Source organism: Hippocampus guttulatus, chromosome 8, assembly GCF_054856545.1.
Source record: "Hippocampus guttulatus isolate MCC_2025c chromosome 8, RoL_Hgut_1.0, whole genome shotgun sequence".
Taxonomy (NCBI): Eukaryota; Metazoa; Chordata; class Actinopteri; order Syngnathiformes; family Syngnathidae; genus Hippocampus; species Hippocampus guttulatus.
The window spans coordinates 13,478,952-13,500,156 of record NC_141268.1 but is presented as its reverse complement, the minus strand read 5'-3'; the positions used below and the strand labels follow the sequence as shown (position 1 = coordinate 13,500,156).

Here is a 21,205-nt window from a genome sequence, read left to right as displayed (position 1 = left end):
GAGTTAGCTCCTTCACCAAATTACGTTGCTTTGCAACCATGAGAGTTCCTCTGCTAGGTCTTACCTGCAGCCGGTTGCCTCTGCGGATGTTCATACAGAACCGACGATTGCTGTGACCTCTCTCAGAACAACTTGACAAGACAACGGCGCGCGCGCAGATTTAGTGCAGCCTTTTCCTCGAATCTGCATTCTTCCCTGATGGCTCATTGTCTCCTCGGCGCTGAGTCACACGCCAGGCCCACTTTAAAAAGTACCGTCGCCTCCTCTGGCTGAGCACTCCAGTGTAGAATTCCGGGTGGGAAACCTCAGAGCACAAAGATGGAGCGCAGCGGGCAGCTGCTGGTGGTGCTTTTGGTGCTCGCTTGCAGCGGCGCTTTCTGTGAAGTGGTGCAGTGGATGGAACTGAATGAGGCACAGGTAATATGCTTTTTCAGTGTGCTGTTTGAACTACAATTCCAGGAACTCCAATTTTTTTTTCTGTACATCTCAGGCCTATTTGAAGCAATATGGCTACCTGAATGAGCCCAGTGATCCGCTCGACCCCAACTACCTGGAGGAGGTCATCCAAGCTCTTAGGTAACTTGAAAGGCACTTAAAAAGAGAGTGAGAATTGTTGCTAATAGTTTTGCCTCTCTGCTGCTCAGCATTGTTTTGCTGATAGCGATTACGATAACATTAGCAATAAGACGTCAAATAACAATACTAGATGAAGACTCCATGTTATACAATCTGCAACCACAGTAATAAACACATTGTGAAAAGATGACCCCAATCGCACACTCTTCATAAACGCAGAATACTGAATGCACTTGGTTGTGTTGAATCCATTAGCCTGTGCAGGTGTTCAATGTCACGGCCATGCGTCAAGTCTCCCTCTTGACCACAGTTTGATTGTTTATTTTGTTTGTTTTTGTCTCCAGGGTCTTCCAAAGGGTGAATGAGTTGCCCGCTAGTGGAGAGTTGGACGAGGCCACCCTGGCTGTGATGAGGCAGCCTCGCTGTGGCTTGGAGGACCCCTTCAACAAGAAACAGCACAAGTACAGAGTGATGGGTGATTAATGCTTCATGACTCGAAATATCTATGCTGCACAGATGTGTTTTGCAAAACTTGATATCCTGTCGTCGGGCTGAAGAATCAAACAAATTCAAATAGACGACACGATGCAATTTTCAAATCGCAAAGGCTGATTTTTTTTGGGCGGGAGGGGCGGATATATGTTTCCTCTATAATTGTTTGATAGAAGTTTGTGTGGTTCTTGTAGTGATTGGAGTAATTGGATATAGTAAAATAATTTGGATATAGTAAAATAATTTGACATACAGCATTGTATCTTTTAAATGTGACTTTTTTTGTTGTTAATTGGTTGAATGTAAATACCCCCCCAAAAAAACGACAAAAATTGTTTGGTTTTATTTAGAAAAATCCCACGTATATTTTACTTCTTAAAAAACATACATGAATGGAATCAAATAGAATGTAAAAGAAGCAAATGCACTCGTTTCTTTGCCACTTTTTTTTTTGCCTCTGTTCAATGGACATGTTATGCTGCTCCTTCTGGTGTGCACACCTTGGCCACCGGGGAACAGTGTAACGCAAACTTAGGATATAAATGGAGACCACCACTCCTCTCAAGAAGCCGAAGTCGTCATTGTTCTTTGCAGAGGGTAAAGAAGACATGCAAACGCTACTGTATTCGTATCTTCTCAGGTCGCTGGAGGAAAAAAAATCTGACCTACCGCATTTACAACTACACACCGGACATGAAGAAAGCCCTGGTGAAAACAGCCATCCAGGAGGCCTTCAAGTACTGGAGTGACGTGACGGACTTGACCTTTAGAGAGGTGGAATACGGAAGAGGTGACATCAGGATCGCCTTCCACAAGAGAGATGGCTACTGCAGCATTCCGTTTGATGGCCGTGGTTAGTCTTTTTTTTGGACCTTTTTTTTAAATGGAATGTAGCTGCTGATTCATCATCACAATCATCATCATCAACATCCTCCTCTACTCCTTTGCAGGTCATGTACTTGCCCATGCGGAAGCACCAGACTCTGGACTGGTCCACTTTGACGAAGATGAGTTCTGGACGGAGGGGACGTACTACGGCTCTAATTTGCGTATCGTGGCGGCCCATGAAATTGGTCATGCACTCGGCTTGGGTCATTCTCAGTTCAGAAATGCCCTCATGGCCGCCGTTTATACCGGTTACCAGAGCAATTTCAAGCTGCACTTCGATGATGTGCGAGGCATCCAAGCACTATATGGTGAGTCATTTAAAAACACAGTCAGTCCTACTGACTGAAAGAGACTTGAAATATTGCATACAGACGACTTCTTTCGATAGATAGATACATAGACAATCGTTTAAAGCAATGCCTTTTAGATATAATATTGCTCTCTTGTAGTCGCATACTGAAATCTGTAATCATTTTTGTTTTTTATTAAATTAGTGCAATCAAGCAATCATTTTAAAAAACGAATTCATCGTACTTTTTTTAATGCATAAAGAATTGCTCCCGAACCACTGTGTCTTTTGTTTTGTTTTTTTCCCTAGGCCAACCTACAACCAACACTTTATCTACTCCAACAACTTCAGACAGTGTCTTTCCTACTGAAAGCAGTAGTGACACTGAGAGCATCCCTGACCCGTGCACGGCCACACTGGATGCCATCATGCTTGGTACGACGCCAGACAGCAAACACTTAAAACATCGTGGTAGCACCATGATAAACAAACAAACAAAAAAAAATAATAGGAAGATCTACCTGTTTGCAAACGTAAATTCATTTTCCCAGTTATATTATCACACGTGTCCCATCAATGATCACAGGGACATTCCACCACAATGTCATATCAATGGGGTGAGGGATTAGGAGTTGAGGTAGGGGTTAGAGCAGGGTTTTTCAAACATTTTTGAGCCAAGGCACACTTCTTTCATTGAAAAAATCTCGCGGCACACCACTAACTGAAAATGTGAAGAAAAAAACCCCGCTTATTTGAACAATTAACGTGTTATATTGTTACTATAACCGTTTTTAACATTGAAGAATGACGTTATAACAGCTAGAATTGGAATCAAATGATCACGAAGAAAAAAGTATTTTATCGTCTTTAACATTTATTGTTTCACCGTCGTCCTGCATTCATACGTCACAAATTCGCTTGTCTCTCGTCTAAACACAAGGCAATTGGCTAGCTGTTGCTGCTCCCTAGCGGTATGTGAGGGTACTACACGATTACTTTCTTTGCGATTGACCGCACAGGCATACAAAATGGATATTTTCTCGCGGCACACCTGGCAATGTCTCGCGGCACACTGGTGTGCCGCGGCACAGGGTTTGAAAAACACTGGTTTAGAGTACAGTTATCATTCGAGTTAATCGATTCTTTAGGGGTATGATTAGGATTTCTTTTGGAATAGCAGTTTAAACTGAGCTGTAACGGTGAACGGAGAGTTGGAATAAGTTTAGCAATTACAGTATGCAGTTCACCACGAGGGGTCGCTGCCTTTCTCTCAGTCTTCAACTGTGTCCCAGACCTTTCAGATGTTTCATATTTGTCCAATTAGGTCCTTGGATGAAGACATTTGCTTTCAGCGGGAAGTACGTGTGGACCATCTCAAATCTGGGACACAACACACCAATAAGGATCGATAGGCTGTGGAAGGAGCTCCCTGGGAACATAGATGCAGCGGTGCAGTCGCCAAGGACCGATAAGACCTACTTTCTTAAAGGTAAATCACCGTCGATTGAGTCACTACATTGGCGTCATTCATCATGTGGATATATTTGTTTGGATTTAAGGGTAGCTGATTAGCTGTTGAACGATTTAAACCTATCAAGTCAATTTAGCCACTCACAATGCACTTGTAAAGTATGGTTTTCTACCTCCGAGAGAATTAATAATTTGGACTCGTTTCGAGATGCCTGATTCAGAGTTTGCGTCAATTTTGGAATGTTTTACACTGCAATAACATCTTTAAAAAAACGAAAAAGTGATGGAATGAGGGATGTATTCCTTAATTTAAGCTAAATTATCTGCCACACTGTAAAAAAAAAAAAAGACTGCCTGGTGCGTTTTGAAAATTTTGAATTTGAGACATCGAGCAACACAAGTGTTAGGTTGGCATCATTGACGACACCCGCTATGCTCTCCAAGTATGCATTTTTTTTTTGGTTTTGTTTTGGCTGTTTCTGTAGGTAATCAAGTGTGGCGGTACACTGGCTTTGTGCTGGACTACGGCTACCCTAAAAAAGCTCAGCGCATCCCTCCTAACATTGATGCGGCTTTGTACTTGAAGAAGAGCAAGAAGCTTATTTTCATCAAGGTAAATCTTGAGCGTGCTCCTCATTCAGGTGCTCAACGTGCAGTACTTTCATGGCATTTGTTTGCTTTCAGGGTTCTAATTACTGGCAGTGGGATGAGCTGAAGTACAACATATTAACTCCCAGGCCGCTGTCCATGCTCTTCAGCGGCGTTCCCGCCAGCCCGGACGCCGCCTTCACTTGGACCAACGGCAGAGTGTACTTCTTCAAGGGGGATGACTACTGGCGTGTCAATGAGCTGCTGAGGGTGGACAGAGGATACCCACTGAGTAAGAAAGAGCGTTGGATGCGATGCTGAGGGCCGCTCGACAGGGGGCAGCAGACACCCAAAAAGCAGGGTTCTGCTACGAGGGGCATTTTTTTAATTCAACAGAGAAGGACCTACTTTCACCTTGTGCTTTTGTGATTGCGAGAATGATATACGATTTTGTATTATGTCGGGAAGAAATTAAACAAAACAAAGGCCTTCCTTTGTTTTTTTATTCCCTCTCTCACAAACATGTGTGTTGGATTATGAGTATTGATGCTTTGAAGGGGACGTAATGTGATAATGGGAGCATGCTCTGTCAACCAGACCACTTTGACAGTGTTTCCATTGTGCACAGATTCACCCTGGGCCTCCTCGAAACAGCACAAGCTGTGATTGTATATTTTTGCACAATTAAATAAACTATGATGCCCCCCTTCCCCCAAACACTGTGTTGTGATGCAAACATTCAAAAGGACAGAAAGAAAAGAAGAAATGTTTTGTTCCTGACTTGTGTGAGCAACAAGAAATAAATCTTGGCTGCACACAGCGTGGCAGGGAGGACCAACTCCAGAATAGGAAATCCTTCCAATGACCTCTTTATTGCCTGAGAAAGATCTGGTTGCTAAGAGCCCAAAAGGAACAAAAACAATGGGTCTCATTGAACTACTAAGTATTAAACATGTATTTTATTCTTTTCTATCAACATGTATGTACACAATTAGGAAGAAAAAAAAACGTTGAAATGTCCCGGCTAAAGTCAAACAGGATAATGACTGCTACCAATCAAAAACATGTTTTTTTTTATCATCACTACCTTGTACTTGGTTGTATGACAAATAAATTATAACGTTTGACAAGCACACGCAGACTAAAACTTCACCAAAAAAAAAATCTGAGTGCAACTAAAAGAAAAAAAGCTTTAACGCAATCACCAATGAGTTTTTGCTTCACTATGACATACTTGTCAACCTTCTGACACATTGCAGCTAAAAGGTAATAAAAAAAATCACACATCCTTCAATGAGAAACGGTAACAACGCAACACTTAAAGGCAATGCGACTTAACTTTTGAAGTACAGTCCATGTCAGATTTACTAGCTGATAGAAATGCACCTCAGGCTCTGTTATGTGGTCAATGCACGATTGGAGAAACTAGAGAACCTTGTGTGGTTTGTGTCTTGTTCCTCTAAGAAGCACCGCGGTTCTAGTGGCTTTCAATGTTCTTCATTCCCAATTAAAAAAAAAAAGCAGCATCCCTCTCCACTGGTAATCCTCTATTCACATGCAGATCAACAACAAAACATTCTCACAAGTTCTTCAGAACAACACAAGCACGTAACGGAACCAGAATGTCCCTTTTTTTTCTCTCCTCTTTTAAAAATGGTTTGCTCAGACCCTGACAACGGGAGTTGTAGCTGTGAGGGGCACCGTGGAGCCCGTGTCACAGTCCAAGTCAATCATAGTGTGGTTGGTGGTGCTCTGGCTACTAAGGGAAGTGCCGGTGCCCATTTGTCTGTCCCGCAGACTTTGCAGGTAGCTCTGGAAAAAAAACATGCAGAGACAGTTTGAGTTAGACGGCATTGTTGCGATCCAGACATGGACAAAGTATGCAGTGGACCCTTGGAACTCAAACGACTTGATGATAGAACATTGAGTCATCGGTTTCTAACACTTATCTTCATCTGAGCAGGGCGCTGTGCTGCTCATGATAGAAGCATAGAAAAAAAAAATCAGGTTGAAAAGCCTCAGAGCCCGGTTTGAGTTCCGAGAGTCCACTGTGCACGGCTAAGAAATCAAGAAGAAAAATCAAGATGGAAGGAGAGACAGAAACCACAGCACACGCCATGTTGGGTGACACTGACCGGTGCCAGAAGGTCCCCAGCGTAACGTTTCACTGGGGTGGCTTTACGGCGGTATGTGCCTTCCTGCCCACCTGCCTGCTGTCGCTTCCTGGCGTCCTTCTCTCGAATGCGCATCAGCTGCACTCTCTTCCGACGCCGACTTAAAACCACTAGAGGGGAGAGGGCAAACGTGAGCGTCGCTTCATGGGGGCATCGTGTGCGCAAGCTCCCACGCACTATTGCCAAAGCTACCTTGAGAATCAGCTTTGTTACTCGAAACTAAGCTACTTTCCTGCATACTTGATTTGAAAAGTAACAGAGTACAAGTACTGATGATCTGATTTTAAAAGTAACAAGTACAAGTTACTTTGAGTTCAATCAACAGGTGCCGACAATTCTGGGCTTGTTTTTATTACAGTACATAAAAAAAAGTCTTCCTCGGCTTCACTGAAAACATTTTCAGGTGGTCTGTTTCGGTCTCTGATCTGCAACTGTATCGCACTTATAATGCACATTGCTTATGAATACAATGATTTCATTTGGAGACAGTCACACGCTTGTGGGCCTTTCACTTTCAAGCTTGAATGCGCTGCTATGCATGCTTACCGGTATATTTGTTGCTTTATTTTACGTGCTGGTAGCGTTTTTGAAGCAAAATAACACTTTGTCAACAGCACAGGTTGTGCAACGTACCTTTATTATTATTTTCTCTGGCTGAAAAAAATCACGATAGTGACTAGATTTCCAGTTTGATAACGCAAATCTCTCTCCTGCCTCCATTTTTGTTTTTTGTGGTCAAAATGTGACATGTGCAAAGGTGATATCACTTCCCTCAGGCGGAATGCGAAATGGTGAACTCCCAGAATGCTTCACTTCTGAACTCTAAACATTGTAGTTTCCTTTTCTTATGTACCGGTATTCTATAATGTACTGTAAGTTTGCTGTGTTTTTTCATCTCGGAATTCATGTTATTTGTTAATTATTAGTTTTGTTCTACATACACGAATGAGGGGAATGCGGGATTGAAAACTTGTACGTGATTCCTATTCAAATGTTGTCTAATGTTACTCACCGCTGCTCAAAAAGATGGTCAATGACAGATCTGTAAGCTATTTGTCAACATTATCAATCGATCTGCAGTAACGGAGCGCTACTTTATAAACAAACTGCGGCCGGATTGCTCCACTGAGAAAAATAACGTGCTGGATTTGTCGTTGCTGTAAAAAACGGATGCTGTGGAGCAACGCGTTACTTTCTAACACATCACTGGCATCTCTGGTCCAACGGTACGAGTCACGCTATTTCATCCTCACCCTCGGTGTGGGAGAACCTGCCGTCCGTCAGTTTCCACTGGACCAGGACTCCGAGGAGGCTGAGGGTGGGCCAGATGCCCAGAATGACCAAACTGTACCAGCAGAGCGGCGGACCCGGCGAAAGACGCAGGCAGCCGTACACGTGCGAGGCCAAAGCCAGCATCTCCACAAAGTAGTCGGCGCACACCGTCATGATGGCGGCGCCGAACACTGCCGTGGAGAGGACGGTGAACAACTTCTGCCACTGGAGTGTCAAAACGGCGAATAGCATCCCCGATCCTAGCAAGGCGCCAAGGGGCACCCACACCGTGGTGGGCGTGTAGAACTGCAGAGTGAGCAGCAGGGCGGCCAAAGCCAAGAGGAGGCCCAGCAGGAGGCCCGTCATGAAGAGGCCCACGCTGCGCACCATCATGGTGACCAGGCCGCAGAGCAGGCCGATACCGAGGCCGATGCCGGCGCTGGCCTCCACGCTGAGCTGAGTGTCCAGCACGTGCTCCTTGTGGCACAGCAGGAAGATGATAACAGAGCCGAACATCAGACCGGACAGGAACATGACCGCCTTGAAGCAACGGTAACCTACAATACAAAAATGGAGCAATCGTGAGCGACCGAGTTGGTATTGGATCATCATTGCTAACTGTTCGCTATTGGTGAGTCAAATACGGTCGGGTCCATGAATATTTGGACAGCGAGCATCTTTTTTGGCTCAAAACACAATCCCGATGGATTTGAAGTGGAACAAACAAGATGAGCTGTAACTGTAGGCGTCATTTGAGGGGATTTACATCCAAATCAGAAGACTGGTGTGGGAGTTATTAACGGGAGAATTGGCTGTTCCACGCCCAGGTGGACATGAATGGCTGCCAGTGGAACTGGATCCCTCGTATTTATTGATGATGCGACTGCTGAAGAAAGCCACAGAATGAAATCTGAAGAGTTTCGGGCGACAATATTTTCTCATATTCAGCCAAAAAGATGGACAACGATCCAAACTGTGAAAGCAACCAAATAATTTTTGAAGGCAAAGGGGTGGAATGTTATGTCTGGCAATGGCCAAGTCAATCACCGGAACCTGAATGTGATTGCAAACAGGAACCCAGGACATTATTGACATGTCTTCAATTATATGTTGCAAAATGTTAACGTTTTTTAAAAATATATATTTTGTTATCTCAGTTTTTTTTTGTCAAAATGACGAATATCGGCCAATCTATCCTGGTAATACAAACTAAGTGAAAGCTTGACTTATGATTATTAATTTGTCCCACTACTTTTGGATCCTCAAAAAAATGGGAGGCAAAATGTAGATAGAAACTGCTGTAATTCCTGCACCGTTCACTTGGTGTGTGTGTGTACCCTCAAATAGTGTTTAAAGCCCAAAGGATGAGAATTGTGTCCACTTCCCTCACTTAAGTGTTGCGGGATACTGGACCGTTCCCACCTCTAGCATGCGTGTAATGTGTGTGTGTGTGTGGGGGGGCTGAAGGGTTTGTTTCTCACCAAAGAAGCAGTAGATGATGCCAAAGAGGCAACACATGGAGCAGATGACAGCTGGGATGATGTCATACTTCCTCTCAATCTCCAAGCTACAGGCGTTGACTTCGGCACTGCCGGTCCCCACCGGCTCTGAGCTTAGCCTGGTGGGATCTGCCATTCTGGGGTTTCAGGTCCAGAAGAAGACCAGGATGCGAGGTAGACTGGCTGCGGGTGTTATCTCAGGTCCATCTGAGCTGCTTTGGTAGCTAAGAAGACAAACGTTCCATATGTGTGAATAGTCATCAACACAGGAAATGCAAAACTATTCATGTCGACGATCGCTTGTGTCCACATGATAAACAAAGTCATTCTTTTGAACATCTCTAAAGGGGAAGTGAACTAAAAATTGTTCTTTACACTAATGTTTTATGTGGCCCCAATAGTCTAAAAACGGCATTCTGATGATAGTGCGTTTGTGGAATATGAATTAAGGAGCAAAAATGGGTTTGTTATCATATCAGGGGGCGACCATTTTGCCACTTGCTGTCGACTGAAAATGACATCACAGTTGCTCAGGGCTCAGGTAAGAACCAACTTCGAATGTCACAAGACCAAGACTCAGAAAACCGGCAATTTAAAAGCTTACTACAAACTTGTACACACGCGCACACACGCGCACACACACACGCACACACGCACACACGCACACACGTTACTCTTGTGTGTTGCTTCAATCCCCTTTTGCATAACAAAGCAAAGACGTCTCTTTGTTGCTGCAAAGCTGCGACGACTAAACGGATTGTGACTTTTAGTAGGTTAATGTGAGGGAGCAACACGCGGCTGTATGGGTGGACCACTGGCAGGCCTCCAACCCTGAGCTCACCATCGATGAGATCCGATTACACGCAGCTCAAGACAAAAAAATAAGTAAAAGAAAAAAAAAATCTAGCATATGGCCCTGCTTTTACTGTTAAGGACTGAGACCTGCTACTTTGACAGGAAGTGCCCCTCACACTACGCATTATTCCACGCTGACAGTTCAAGGTTTTGTCCAACACACAAAAAAAACCCAAAAACGTGCACCTCTGTGAGTTTCCCGGGAATTACTTTACATGGAAAAAATGAGGCCTCGTCGGAAACTCTTCCTCGCTTGTGCGCTTTTTGGTTTCTCTCTTCTGCTTTTGATTGCTATCAGCTGAAGGACAAACACTGAATATTTCCATCACGGCCATGCACGTGGCCTCTGAAGTATGGAGGACAATTATAAACACGTTTGATGCGACAGTACTTCACCATTATAAGAACTCATGAATTTATTGGTGAATAGAAAGCATTTTTCCATGACTTTTTAAAAATTATTCTTTTAGTGAAAAGACAAACAAACGTTTTTAACCAATGCCTACATAATAATAAGCCAACAAACAAATGAACTACCCACACGACCACAAACAGGTGCCCTATCAATTCCCGTGCAATTTAAAGAATTATCTATCTCACCCTAATGATGTCATTTTCTTCATAAATGAAATAAAAAGCTTCCAGGTTGATTGAAAATCAAATGTGTCCTTTTTACCCTTTAACACACTGGTGTCAAACTCAAGGCCCAGGGGCCAGATCTGGCCCGCCGCATCATTTTATGTGGCCCGCAAAAGCAAATCAAACATGTCATTCCAAGGGTGGTGCTTGCTAAAATCGTGCAAAATTTCAAATTCTCATATGTAATAAAGGGTTGAGCCTTTCCCGTAGGCCATAAAAAAAGAAAAATAATTGAGGCTTTGTAATGCTTATTAAGTCTGAGGTCATCGACTACCTTGCCAATTTGAAATGAAAATCAACAGTCAGCTCATAAAATCCAGTGCCATTCGCAACAGAATTTTAGGTTGTCATGCTAACTTTTCTAGAACATTTCAGTCACTCTCAGAGCGTGAGCATTCCAAAATCATCTGAGAAGTAATTCAGTTAAGTCTAGATGAACACACGAAGACACTCCCGTGTGTTTGTGCGGCTGCATCATGTTACGATGAGTCACAATGGTTTCCAATGTCTTGTAGCTTTGAGAAGACCTCGCCGCTGTTAGGAGAATAGAGCCATTGTGAGGCCGGAACAAAGACCCAGAGGCCCATGCCATGACCTCTAGCGGCACTTGCAAGTAACCGTGCACGTCAAACTGGGGGGTGGGGGGGGGGGGGCAAGTCACGACGGCAGGGAACACCAAGGAGACGAGTGGAGAAGCGAATGTTTGCTATAAGATGGGAGCCAAGCGCTTACTTTGGATGGTGGCGCACTGATGGGAGGGAGGAGGGACTGACGACAAGCAACATGATTGATCATCAAGATGGAACTCGAGCAATGCTTCCACGCCGCATTTTCTACTTTCGCTCAAATCACCCGGCAACTAAGTGAATACGCGCCAACAAGACGAACAGTCTGTAGTCCAGCTAGCAAACACGTAAGGCTTAGAGTTAAAAGAGCCGACATTTTCAACTGGGAACCGGTATCCATTTTAAGTTTTATAGATAATGTGGGCAGATACTTTATTCTCAGTCAAATACAAATTTAATGAGTGGCAGAAATCACACAGCTTTATTGTCTTACAGCGATACACGTGTGGCGCCCAATACTACTTAAGCGAACAAAAATAATTCCTTGGAGTTAAAAAAAAAAAATGCCCTCGGAGCCCAGACAGAACCATCGGACAAATGGGCCATTAAACAAATTACACAGAACAAAAGAACAGCACAAAAGGTATAGTTGCTAAAGTGATTCTTGAAAAGAACATCGAGCATCGTGGAATGCTTTCATGGAGACTCTTGCGTTTTCTGTGAGCTCGCATCCTCAACAGCAATGAGGAATTTCTGACTGAATCTTTTAAATCCAACATTTTTAGCCAGCTCACCTAATAACCAATTCAAACTTAACCCCCCCCCCCCAAAAAAGGTCACTGATGGTGTAGAACACAGGTGTCAAAGTCAAGACCCGGGGGCCAGATCTGGCCCGCCACATCCTTATATGTGGCCCGCGAAAGCAAATCAAGGACGTCAAGTTCCATGATGCTCGGAACCAAAATGTCAAACTGTCATACGCAATCCATAATTACATATGTTATTGCAAGCATTTTCTCATGACCAAACCCCTTATTACATTAATGTAAACAATGTTGAAACAAGTCATTATTCATGACTTTGGATTTCGAAACTAGTTATCCATCAATTTGTTTTTGCGCTGTGTATGGAATATGTGGAGGTGATTAAACATTTATATGATGTCACAAAACATAATGGCCCTCCAAGGGAAACCGTAAGGCCCGCGACAAAAATGAGTTTGACACTCCCTGATTTAGAAGTTCACTCGCTTTACTTCAGTGTTGGCAACGTGGGTTCAAATTCCCTGCTCACTTAACACTGTGCTGGTGGTTACAAATCGATTGATTTGAGAATTATTACTGCAGCTTCAAAGTAGGTTACTGACTTGCAACCACAGTCGGATTGCATCACTGCTGTAGTAAGCCAAGAACACCTTGTACTGTATTTCTAATTTAAATACGGACTGGTAGTTAATACGAGTGATGAACGGCTTTCGAAAGCATCCCATAACAATTGCTTAGGAGGATACTCCCCCACCCCCCTGAAGAAACGCAGCAGGGGGGCTGAGTAATGCACAATTGAGTGCTCAGCTGCCGAGGAGGCCGGGCTGGCTACAAGTTCCCCGCATAGCTAATTTGGGTGTGTTTATTCAAGAGCTGGACGCGTGTCGTCAGTGAAAAACATCTTTCCTCTGACTTGATGGCCATGGCCAGCTGAGAAGATAAGATTATGAGTTGGCTGTCTGGAAGAAGCCCCCCCAAAAGAACGCAAGCTGCACTCTGCACTTGCAGCCATAAACCAGGACGTCTTATTATTGGGCATGTCCACAAGTCCCCCCCCTCCCAAAAAAAAATTGTCATGTCTAGACATCAGGAGCCTTCGAGAAGATGTGGTTATCAGTGGGTTTAAATTAGCTTTTCCATTCTGAGCGGAGAATACAAATATGGGTAAACACAAATAAATTATTGCTCAACCATGCCTGATCACATCTGTTTTCACTCTGGAGGATTATTGAGCAAGGCATGATGTGGGGCCCCCAACTACGCTTCCTGCTTTGGAGAAGCAGGAAGGACCTGATGAGGAAGTGGAACATCAGCTTTCAACGGTGGGGGTTCACCATTGTTTTTGTGACATGGAGCACTGACACCAGCCAAGCTTTTGGATCATCAACACCGACGCCCCAGATCAGTGAATAAAGTACCAACTTTGATGACTTTATGCTGCCGAGAAGATGAGCGCACTCAGTCGGAGAAGATGGACGGCAAAATCGGGACAGAACATAACATCACTCTCTGGATCGCTCGCTAATCAAAAGAGAACATGTCACCCAAGTGAGCCTGCAGACACGACCGAGGTGGTTCCAAGCAACGGGTGTTGCAACTCTATGTGTGTTGGTTTCCTGGAACAACTTTGATAATGAGAGCAACACATTTTCCGGACTCTTAATGTTCAAAGGTGAAAGGTCAAACTCCATGCCGCCAACTACGAGAACACATTTCACAAATAAAAAATAATAATATAGACCTACAAAATGACAGCTGGCGGCCCCTGGGGACTGCGTGGGGTTTCTCCGGGTACTTCGGTTTCTTCCCGCATTCGAAAAACATGCATGGCAGGTTAATGGAGCACTCTAAATTGTCCCTAGGTGTGAGTGTGAGCGCGGATGGTTGTTCGCCTCTGTGTGCCCTGCGATTGGCTGGCAACCGGTTCAGGGTGTCCCCGACCTACTGCCTGAAGACGGCTGGGATAGGCTCCGGCACCCCCCGCGATCCTTGTGAGGATAAAAGCGGATCGGAAAATGGATGGATGGATGTAAAATAACAGCTTGACTTGAACTCCAAACCTCGTTTCTGATTCAATCATCACATGCAGGAACTTTAACAGCAACATCTACAGCCGTCATTCCTGCCGTTCTCTATTTTTATTTATTCTTTGTCAGTTTGAGTTTCTGTGCCACTTGTCTGGCTCAGATGCCCAAAATGACAGTTATTCCCTTCTGTTCGGTCCTCGTTCAGCTGTTTCCCCTCAGTGTCACATCGTCTTTCCTTCATCACCAGCTGTTCAACTCCTAGCAGTAACTAGTTATTGGTGATCTTTCACGTAGGTCGACATTCTGGATAATAAATAAAAATAATAAATTGGATTTTCCATGTTGTTGATATGAACGTGAAGTATTGCCAAATATATATTTCTGTAATGTGGAGATACACTTCCACAGAGCATAATTACATGTAAAATGATTTTTTTTTAAATAACTAAATAAATTTAATGCGTCTAAGTATGTCGATGGTTTCATCTTTTTCACACCATCTAGCGTTACATTTACAGTCAAGGCATTCAGATTGAGCTTAAGCCATATCAGAATTTTGATTGGCGCTGTATGGGTAATAGTATTAGTCATAGTAATTGTATTCACATTAAAACCGATCCGTGGGTGCTAGCATCAAAGCACTTTTTAAGTTGGCAATAATCAAAAACCCGCCCCCACAAAGACACAGGCAGATAGAGTCGCACCTAATTAAAGCTCTGCCTGACTTCAGTCGAACAAAAAAGGCCTTTCAACAAAAGCCTGCGAGTCTGTATTAAGAACCACGAAGCGAGCAACACAAAGAGGACCGTTAAGAGGCCAGACACATGTCTCACACGTGTTTGCTTATAACGTCGCTCAGAAATATGCATCGCATCTTAGCTCCGTATTCTGATTTAAGTAGGGAAATACCCTCCGTTAGATTGGCTAAATGCGGGCCAAAAGTGTATGATGGATTTCAACAAAAAAATTACACGTTGGCGTGCGAAAAGCAGACTCCTGACGCGGCTATGTCCCGCTTTAGCGACTTCTGTCTGAAACGGGGGCAGGCGAATAAATGCCAGGCTGTATCGTGACAAATCTGATATGTCAACGTGTTGCGAAGGCGGTGGGGAGATTGGCATTGCGCGCTAAGGCGGGGCAAGTCAAAGCACTCTACTAGCGGTGAAGATGAGCTTCGATCTGACGCAGGGTGTGGCTGGAAAACACTTGGTGCTACATGAGGTTTCGATTCGAGGTTGGAAACGAACCAAAATATATTCACATGCTATTAAAGTGCGGGAAGCTCTCGTTGCTCACCCCCACCATCAAGTATTCTCAAAGCAAAAATACTGCGAGAGCAACTGACAGTAATTGTACCTTGAGAGCCATTTCACCAGTCGAGAAGACAGTCGCACGGTTTCCAAACAAACACAAAGCCTCAAATTGTTCTGTCTGGTTAACTGGAAGAACCAAAGAAGTACAGCTCCAAAGTTAGCACGGAAGGCGAAATGAAATAACCTGCAATCTCAATTTAAAAGTGCGGGCATGTCTGCCATCAAAGTACAGTAGCAGTTTAGGGTGTTCAACTGAAAACATGACAGCTCCCAAAATGAACGTGCATAGATGGAAGTTATCTGGCATGTCACATGTTCCACTCCGTTCCAGCAAACATAATTCGGAAGGAAATGAAAATAAAGGTGTGGTGGGTTTGCTTCGATCCATTCCCTTAAATTCCTTCCATGACATAGGTATAATCAGCGTGTACAGTTCTAAAAGTAGTCTTTTGAATAGCCGTTTGGATGTGACGGATTCGAGGTGGTTTGCAACGTTGTTTTTGTTTCCGTTGCTGTTCAAATCACCACAACCTAAATTTTAGAGACAAACACCCCAACTGTTGTGTTAAAGCATGGGTGCCCATTACGTCGATCGCGATCGACCGGTAGATCGCGGACTGGTCCCAAGTCGATCGGAGGGGTGTCGAGGAGAAAAAAACAAACAAACCACCATTTATGTGTCTTGTGAGTAATATATTTTTTGTGTTAATGTACATTGCACCCTAATCATCCTACCATTCTCGTTTACACAAAAAGTATTTTAAAAAATAAATAAATAAAGCAGGTAAATCTTTAACCTACGGTGGCGCGTGACCTGCGTCACCGGAAGTTGTTAGCGCAGCTTGTGATCAGAGCGGGTGCGCTATATCTGTTATCTTTATCGTTATTCTCATTCAGAGTTTGTTTCGTGTACAATTCACCGAGGGCACGGGCAAAGAATAGGAATCTAGAGGGCCGAGGGAAGCACTTTAAAATGGTACGTGTGAGCTACGATAGTTAACAGGCTGCAAAAGTGCATCACATGCCTCCATGTCAGGCTGTTGCTCATCGTGGCGTGTGCATGTATGTGCGTGCGCAGTAAAGGGTTGATTGTGGGAGGTTAGTTGATTGAAAAGTCGATCTTCGGTCCAAAAAGTTTGGGCACCCCTGTATTCAAGCTATTTGATCTCTGTAAAATATGAGAACATCAGCGCTTAGTAAATGAAACCAAATAAAACATTTTAGGCCCTTTGTTGACATGATAATGGAAACTAAAAACTCAAAACATTTCGAAAGCACGTCTCAACAGGAAATCTTGTTTGGAACAAGACAATGTTATTGTTTCCATGTGAACACTAAAAGTTGTGGTCTGCGAAAACAAAGGACATGCACATGTGTGTTAAGTGCTCAATCTGGGCTTGCTCAAGTACTTCATAGCTCACAATGATAGTGGAAACATCACAGTGGTCGAATTTGGGCTTACACGTCGACATTTACGACACCACTATTACCACCAGCCGAGTCACATTTACTTTCTCAACTGTTCTTTCGCGTAGAGTAAATGCAAACTAAGTTGCCCATACATTGTGCTTCTATCAACTATGACTGGCAGGTCGGGATTGCATGACTTCAGATTTTTGTTGTTGTTGTTGAGAGTAATGTCGTCAAATTCAAGTCGACTCGTCCATCCATCCATTTTCTGATCCACTTATCCTCACAAAGGCCGCGGGGGACACCCTGAACTGGTTGCCAGCCAATCGCAGGGCACAAACAGAGACAAACAACCATTCACGCTCACACTCGCACTTATGGACAATTCAGAGTGTTCAATCAGCCTGCCATGCATGTTTTTGGAATGTGGGAGGAAACCGGAGTACCCAGAGAAAACCCACAAAAAAAAATCCTCTTGCTGGGTGTGCTTGCCACTGGGACATCCAGATAAAGTTCGTACAACCAAGTGGGGGGGGGGGGGGGGGGGTTCTCATTCTGGGCCCACCAAGGCTCCAGCACGCCTGCGACACTTGTGAGGATAGCGGATTAGAAAATGGATGGATGGATGGACCACCATAGCAAGAGGTTTGCAAACACACGTTGGTAAATAATCAGGGACCTCGTCGTGTGAGGCGGAATCATCTTCTTCCACTTTGAGAGTGCAGGGCCGAAAAGTTTTTTGTTTTTTTTAACTGCTCCCCCCCACCCCCACTTACCTGTACCAATGCTGCACATTCAGAAACAGAAGACAATTTCAATCAATTAAGGTGACAGACTAATTTCTCTGCCTCCTACACAATTAGCGACGATCACGCCGTGATCCGAATTATGGCGTCGTACAGTTTTCATATCGACTAGTCTGTATAACACTTGATGGTTTAGCATTTATATTACAGCGCTGTCTGTTGATGACTTTTAAAACAAAAAACCCATAACAGAATACATTCTGATTTTCACTTGGTGATCCTCATGCAAAACATCCCTTTATTAAACCGGTACAAAACAGATTGCGTGACTACTATTGACAGTGTGCGTTATTATTGAATGATCACTCTCAGTTACGCCAGGAGGCACACAAAGCAGGTGGGAAAATCCATATTGTCATATCAAACAATATACTTCTCGTGTGAACTTGAGCAGCGGCAGATTGCATCACTCTTCTTCTTCATTGCTGTTGTTCAAAAAGACAAGCTCAACAGTTCCACTGCTCGGATGTGACCATGTGCTCGGCATCTGGATAAAACTACTCAGCCAAGGTATGCACTCAAAACAGCAAAGCCCACAGCAATCCCTCAACACTTCTTTTGGTTAAGTCACATTTCACGTCATTATTCAGCAGTGTCGCTGTGAACCAGCATTTACTTCGGCCTCTTGAATGACATCTGCGTCCCTTTGAAAGGAGGGACAAGGCCAAAGCTGAGTTGTTTCTTCTTCACGCCGAGGACTTGGACATGCTCTGTTATACGGAGTTGTTTTGACCTGACGTGGCTCCTCTGATAGGACAGCTAATGCAAAACGAGGAATTTCAAATGCTCCTTATCAAGTCCAATCCGCTCAGTTCATTTTTAGAAGCGTTTGTTTTTGTCATGTAACTGGACAGAGATAGAAAGTTTTATCGCAGTCGAAAATGAAATCTAAACGTCACATAACGCTACAAGAACACAAGCATTGGGACACCGGATCATCACAACCATACAGATGCCGACAGTGAACATGAAATGAATTATGGAGTATTTTGGAGGGTTCATTCATGCAGAAGAATATTTCTGAGGACCTGCCGGCTCAATATCTCTGGTGTATAAAGTTCATCAAGTTGCTGGAAGAGGGTGGAAATCAAGGACCTTCACGCCAAACTCATCCAGTTACCATAGACAGTACGGCACTTTAAGATAATCGTTTAATTCTTTCTGTAACCACGCTCGTCACTCAAAACACTCTTATCTCAAAATCATCTTTCCCCATTGAAATAAATGGAAATATAGTATATTCCAGCCTGCCCAACATGACCCAAAAAATCATAATGTGTTTTGTAATCAGAAAAATAGTATTTTGTAAATACAATAATGACATCAAATGGAATAACATAATTTTGCCCTATTTTTGTACAATCAATGGAACTCGTGCTGCTGTGTGCTTTAGCCACATGGGAGCAGAGACAACACGAAGAAGAGTTTAACAACCGAAACAAACATTTTTTGCAAAGATAAATAATATATGGCTGAGTATTATGTCTGTCTTCAGGTGTCATTTGTGTTCAGATTTATCTTGTTTAAAGATCATAACAGCATGAAACTATTAGTTATCCTGTCTAGTCTTTAGCATTGCTTGTAAACATTAAGCTGACGTCGTCGGGTCACTTGTATCACATGACACTACTCGATATAAAGACTTAAAATACAGGGGGTACTATGTCCAATCCACCTTGATTGATTAATTCACGTGTAGGTAAGATAGACAAGGTGAGTGTACTTGTAGTGTGTACGGAGGTCAGCATTGACTTGTTGTGTTAAGGGGAATAAGACCAGTTATGTTCATGCAGCAAATCCTACGTATCGTTAACAATATGCTGTCATCTCCCCATAAAAACTCCTAAAAATTGTTTTTTCATTACATAATTTATTTAATCCCTGATATGTTCTAAAAACAAGCAAGATTGTACCTACGTCCTTAAAAAAAAACAAGTTGTGATGCTGGTGTCCGTGCTAATTAAAAGGTTGCTAGCAAAATAACATGCACAGTCTGACTTGCCATTTTACCTCTTCTCCTGCCTTCTTTTTTTTGCCCCAAAGCGGGAAAGTATTTCCTCTCTGCCTTTTCTAAGGGGCAAAACCATCTGGTGCAAGCTGACGGACTAGGTCAATAGATAAAGTGGGGGGTTGTAACGACAGCCAAGTCCTCGGCAAAGACAGGACCTGTAGGCTGTCATCTGACTACCCCAAAACCAAGAGGCACTCCCACCCTAGATCACAGAACACAACCGCAGGGCTCAAACTCCTGGCACGCCATGTAGGCCACAAGGAGAAATGTTGGCCTTGTGAAGTGAAGAATGTATTTAGGGTTTGCATAGAATGTACAAACCTAAAATTGTGTCTTTTAAATAGAGCTTAACTATATGAAGTGGGCGAGGGGGGGTTATTTTGTAGCATACTGCAAATAGCTTATGGTGATTGAAATACAAAATTAAATGTGATGTGGCTGTTTTATGTGTTATAACACTGTTGACCGCAAATTCCAAAGTATTTGGCGTCTTATCCATTACTAATTTCAGATTAATTTCAGGTTAGTTAAACAACCTGCCGCTGGAAAGGAATGCTTTACAAATGTCAATACCACAAATGAAATTGTTTCCACGTACAAACGCACACGAAACTGCACACCTTGTCAAGGCATGTTTAGCACTGAAAGATGCTCAACAAAAGTCACAAGATCGTTATGCGTGTGCGGGGATACTCGAACAGGAACTCGCCACCTAATAGCACTGTTGTTTTATGACGCCACAGGGTTACTAAAAAACAACTTTGTGACTAGAAAGAGTGGTGCATTAAAAAAAAGTAAATGTATGGTACAAGATGTTACAACGACCAAGGAAAACTTACCGAGGGAGCCAGCAGCTTGGGACGTTCACTCGTGCAGGGCAATTGGTGCTGTCAGCAGACGAATTACTCCGCCATTCAGAAACACAAAAGCGGTGGTAATGGACCAGGGAAAACCGGTCTTTCCTAACTTTTCCTCCTTGTTTTTTTTTTTTTAAAGGCGACTACAATTACAACACGCCTACAACATCGTTTCCCTCCCACGTGTAAATTGTCCGAAAGGTGTTATTTAGGAGGATCGGTTATTTAGTGAGTTGAGTTAGCCGTGGAAGTGGAGAAGGAGGTTCGGGCTACACTTAGGACGAGGCCCGGTCCAACCTCTCTCTCTCTCCCTTGGAAAGTCTCCCTCTTGTCGTCATGCACCGCCCATGTCCTCCCCCTTCTTTATCTGTTTTAACGGCTCAAAAAAAAAGTTCCCCCCTCTCACTAGTCAGGCAAATACCTCTCGGTCGTGGGCTCCTGGAGAGGGTGACTTGAGTCCGTTGGAGGGGAGATAGAGGAGGGGTCGGGGCATCCAGTTTTTTGGAACTCGGCACCTCCTCCATTTTATTATTCATCAGTTTGTTGTGTATTTCGCTGGCATCGGGCAGAAGCCTCTGGTCGTAATTTGATGCTTTTGTCCCCACACAAATGTGTACTTTTGGTCAGACCACGTGCGAGTTATTTATTTATATACCTGTGTATATATTTTAACACATTTTTGAACAATTTCCTGTAAAGTGTTAAAAAT

At 43.6% G+C, this 21,205-nt stretch overlaps 2 protein-coding genes across 3 annotated transcripts; one reads left to right on the top strand and one right to left on the bottom strand.

Annotated features, from left to right (window-relative positions):
• Window positions 1–268: 268 nt before the first annotated feature.
• mmp19 (matrix metallopeptidase 19) lies at window positions 269–5,020 on the top strand. Its single transcript, XM_086118382.1, has 9 exons — window positions 269–417; window positions 491–576; window positions 921–1,051; window positions 1,709–1,921; window positions 2,019–2,264; window positions 2,555–2,680; window positions 3,570–3,734; window positions 4,201–4,328; window positions 4,400–5,020. The coding sequence occupies exons 1-9, from the start codon at window positions 319–321 to the stop codon at window positions 4,622–4,624; spliced, it is 1,419 nt and encodes a 472-aa protein (XP_085974508.1). The 5' UTR covers window positions 269–318; the 3' UTR covers window positions 4,625–5,020.
• Window positions 5,021–5,243: 223 nt separating this feature from the next.
• On the bottom strand, window positions 5,244–20,928 carry LOC147201263 (transmembrane protein 198-like). 2 transcript variants are annotated; one of them, XM_086118384.1, is made up of 5 exons: window positions 20,479–20,928; window positions 9,231–9,472; window positions 7,731–8,306; window positions 6,510–6,587; window positions 5,244–6,115 (listed from the first exon to the last, which is right to left on the bottom strand). In XM_086118384.1, the coding sequence occupies exons 2-5, from the start codon at window positions 9,382–9,384 to the stop codon at window positions 6,063–6,065; spliced, it is 861 nt and encodes a 286-aa protein (XP_085974510.1). In that variant the 5' UTR covers window positions 9,385–9,472; window positions 20,479–20,928; the 3' UTR covers window positions 5,244–6,062. The 2 variants fall into 2 exon arrangements, with proteins under 2 accessions (XP_085974510.1, XP_085974509.1); XM_086118383.1 differs by having other exon boundaries at window positions 6,439–6,587; window positions 20,479–20,924.
• Between the last annotated feature and the right edge of the window lie 277 nt (window positions 20,929–21,205).

Bases quoted from the DNA above. Each gene is read 5' to 3' on its own strand.
- mmp19 (XM_086118382.1), top strand. From the start codon at position 319: ATGGAGCGCAGCGGGCAGCTGCTGGTGGTGCTTTTGGTGCTCGCTTGC. The intron at 418-490 runs GTAATATGCTTT...TGTACATCTCAG, and splicing joins TGGAACTGAATGAGGCACAG to GCCTATTTGAAGCAATATGG. The intron at 2,265-2,554 runs GTGAGTCATTTA...TTTTTTCCCTAG, and splicing joins AGGCATCCAAGCACTATATG to GCCAACCTACAACCAACACT.
- LOC147201263 (XM_086118383.1), bottom strand. From the start codon at position 9,384: ATGGCAGATCCCACCAGGCTAAGCTCAGAGCCGGTGGGGACCGGCAGT. The intron at 8,307-9,230 runs GTGAGAAACAAA...TTTGTATTGTAG, and splicing joins CATCATCTACTGCTTCTTTG to GTTACCGTTGCTTCAAGGCG. The intron at 6,588-7,730 runs GTGAGGATGAAA...TCTCCCCTCTAG, and splicing joins CAGGTTCTCCCACACCGAGG to TGGTTTTAAGTCGGCGTCGG.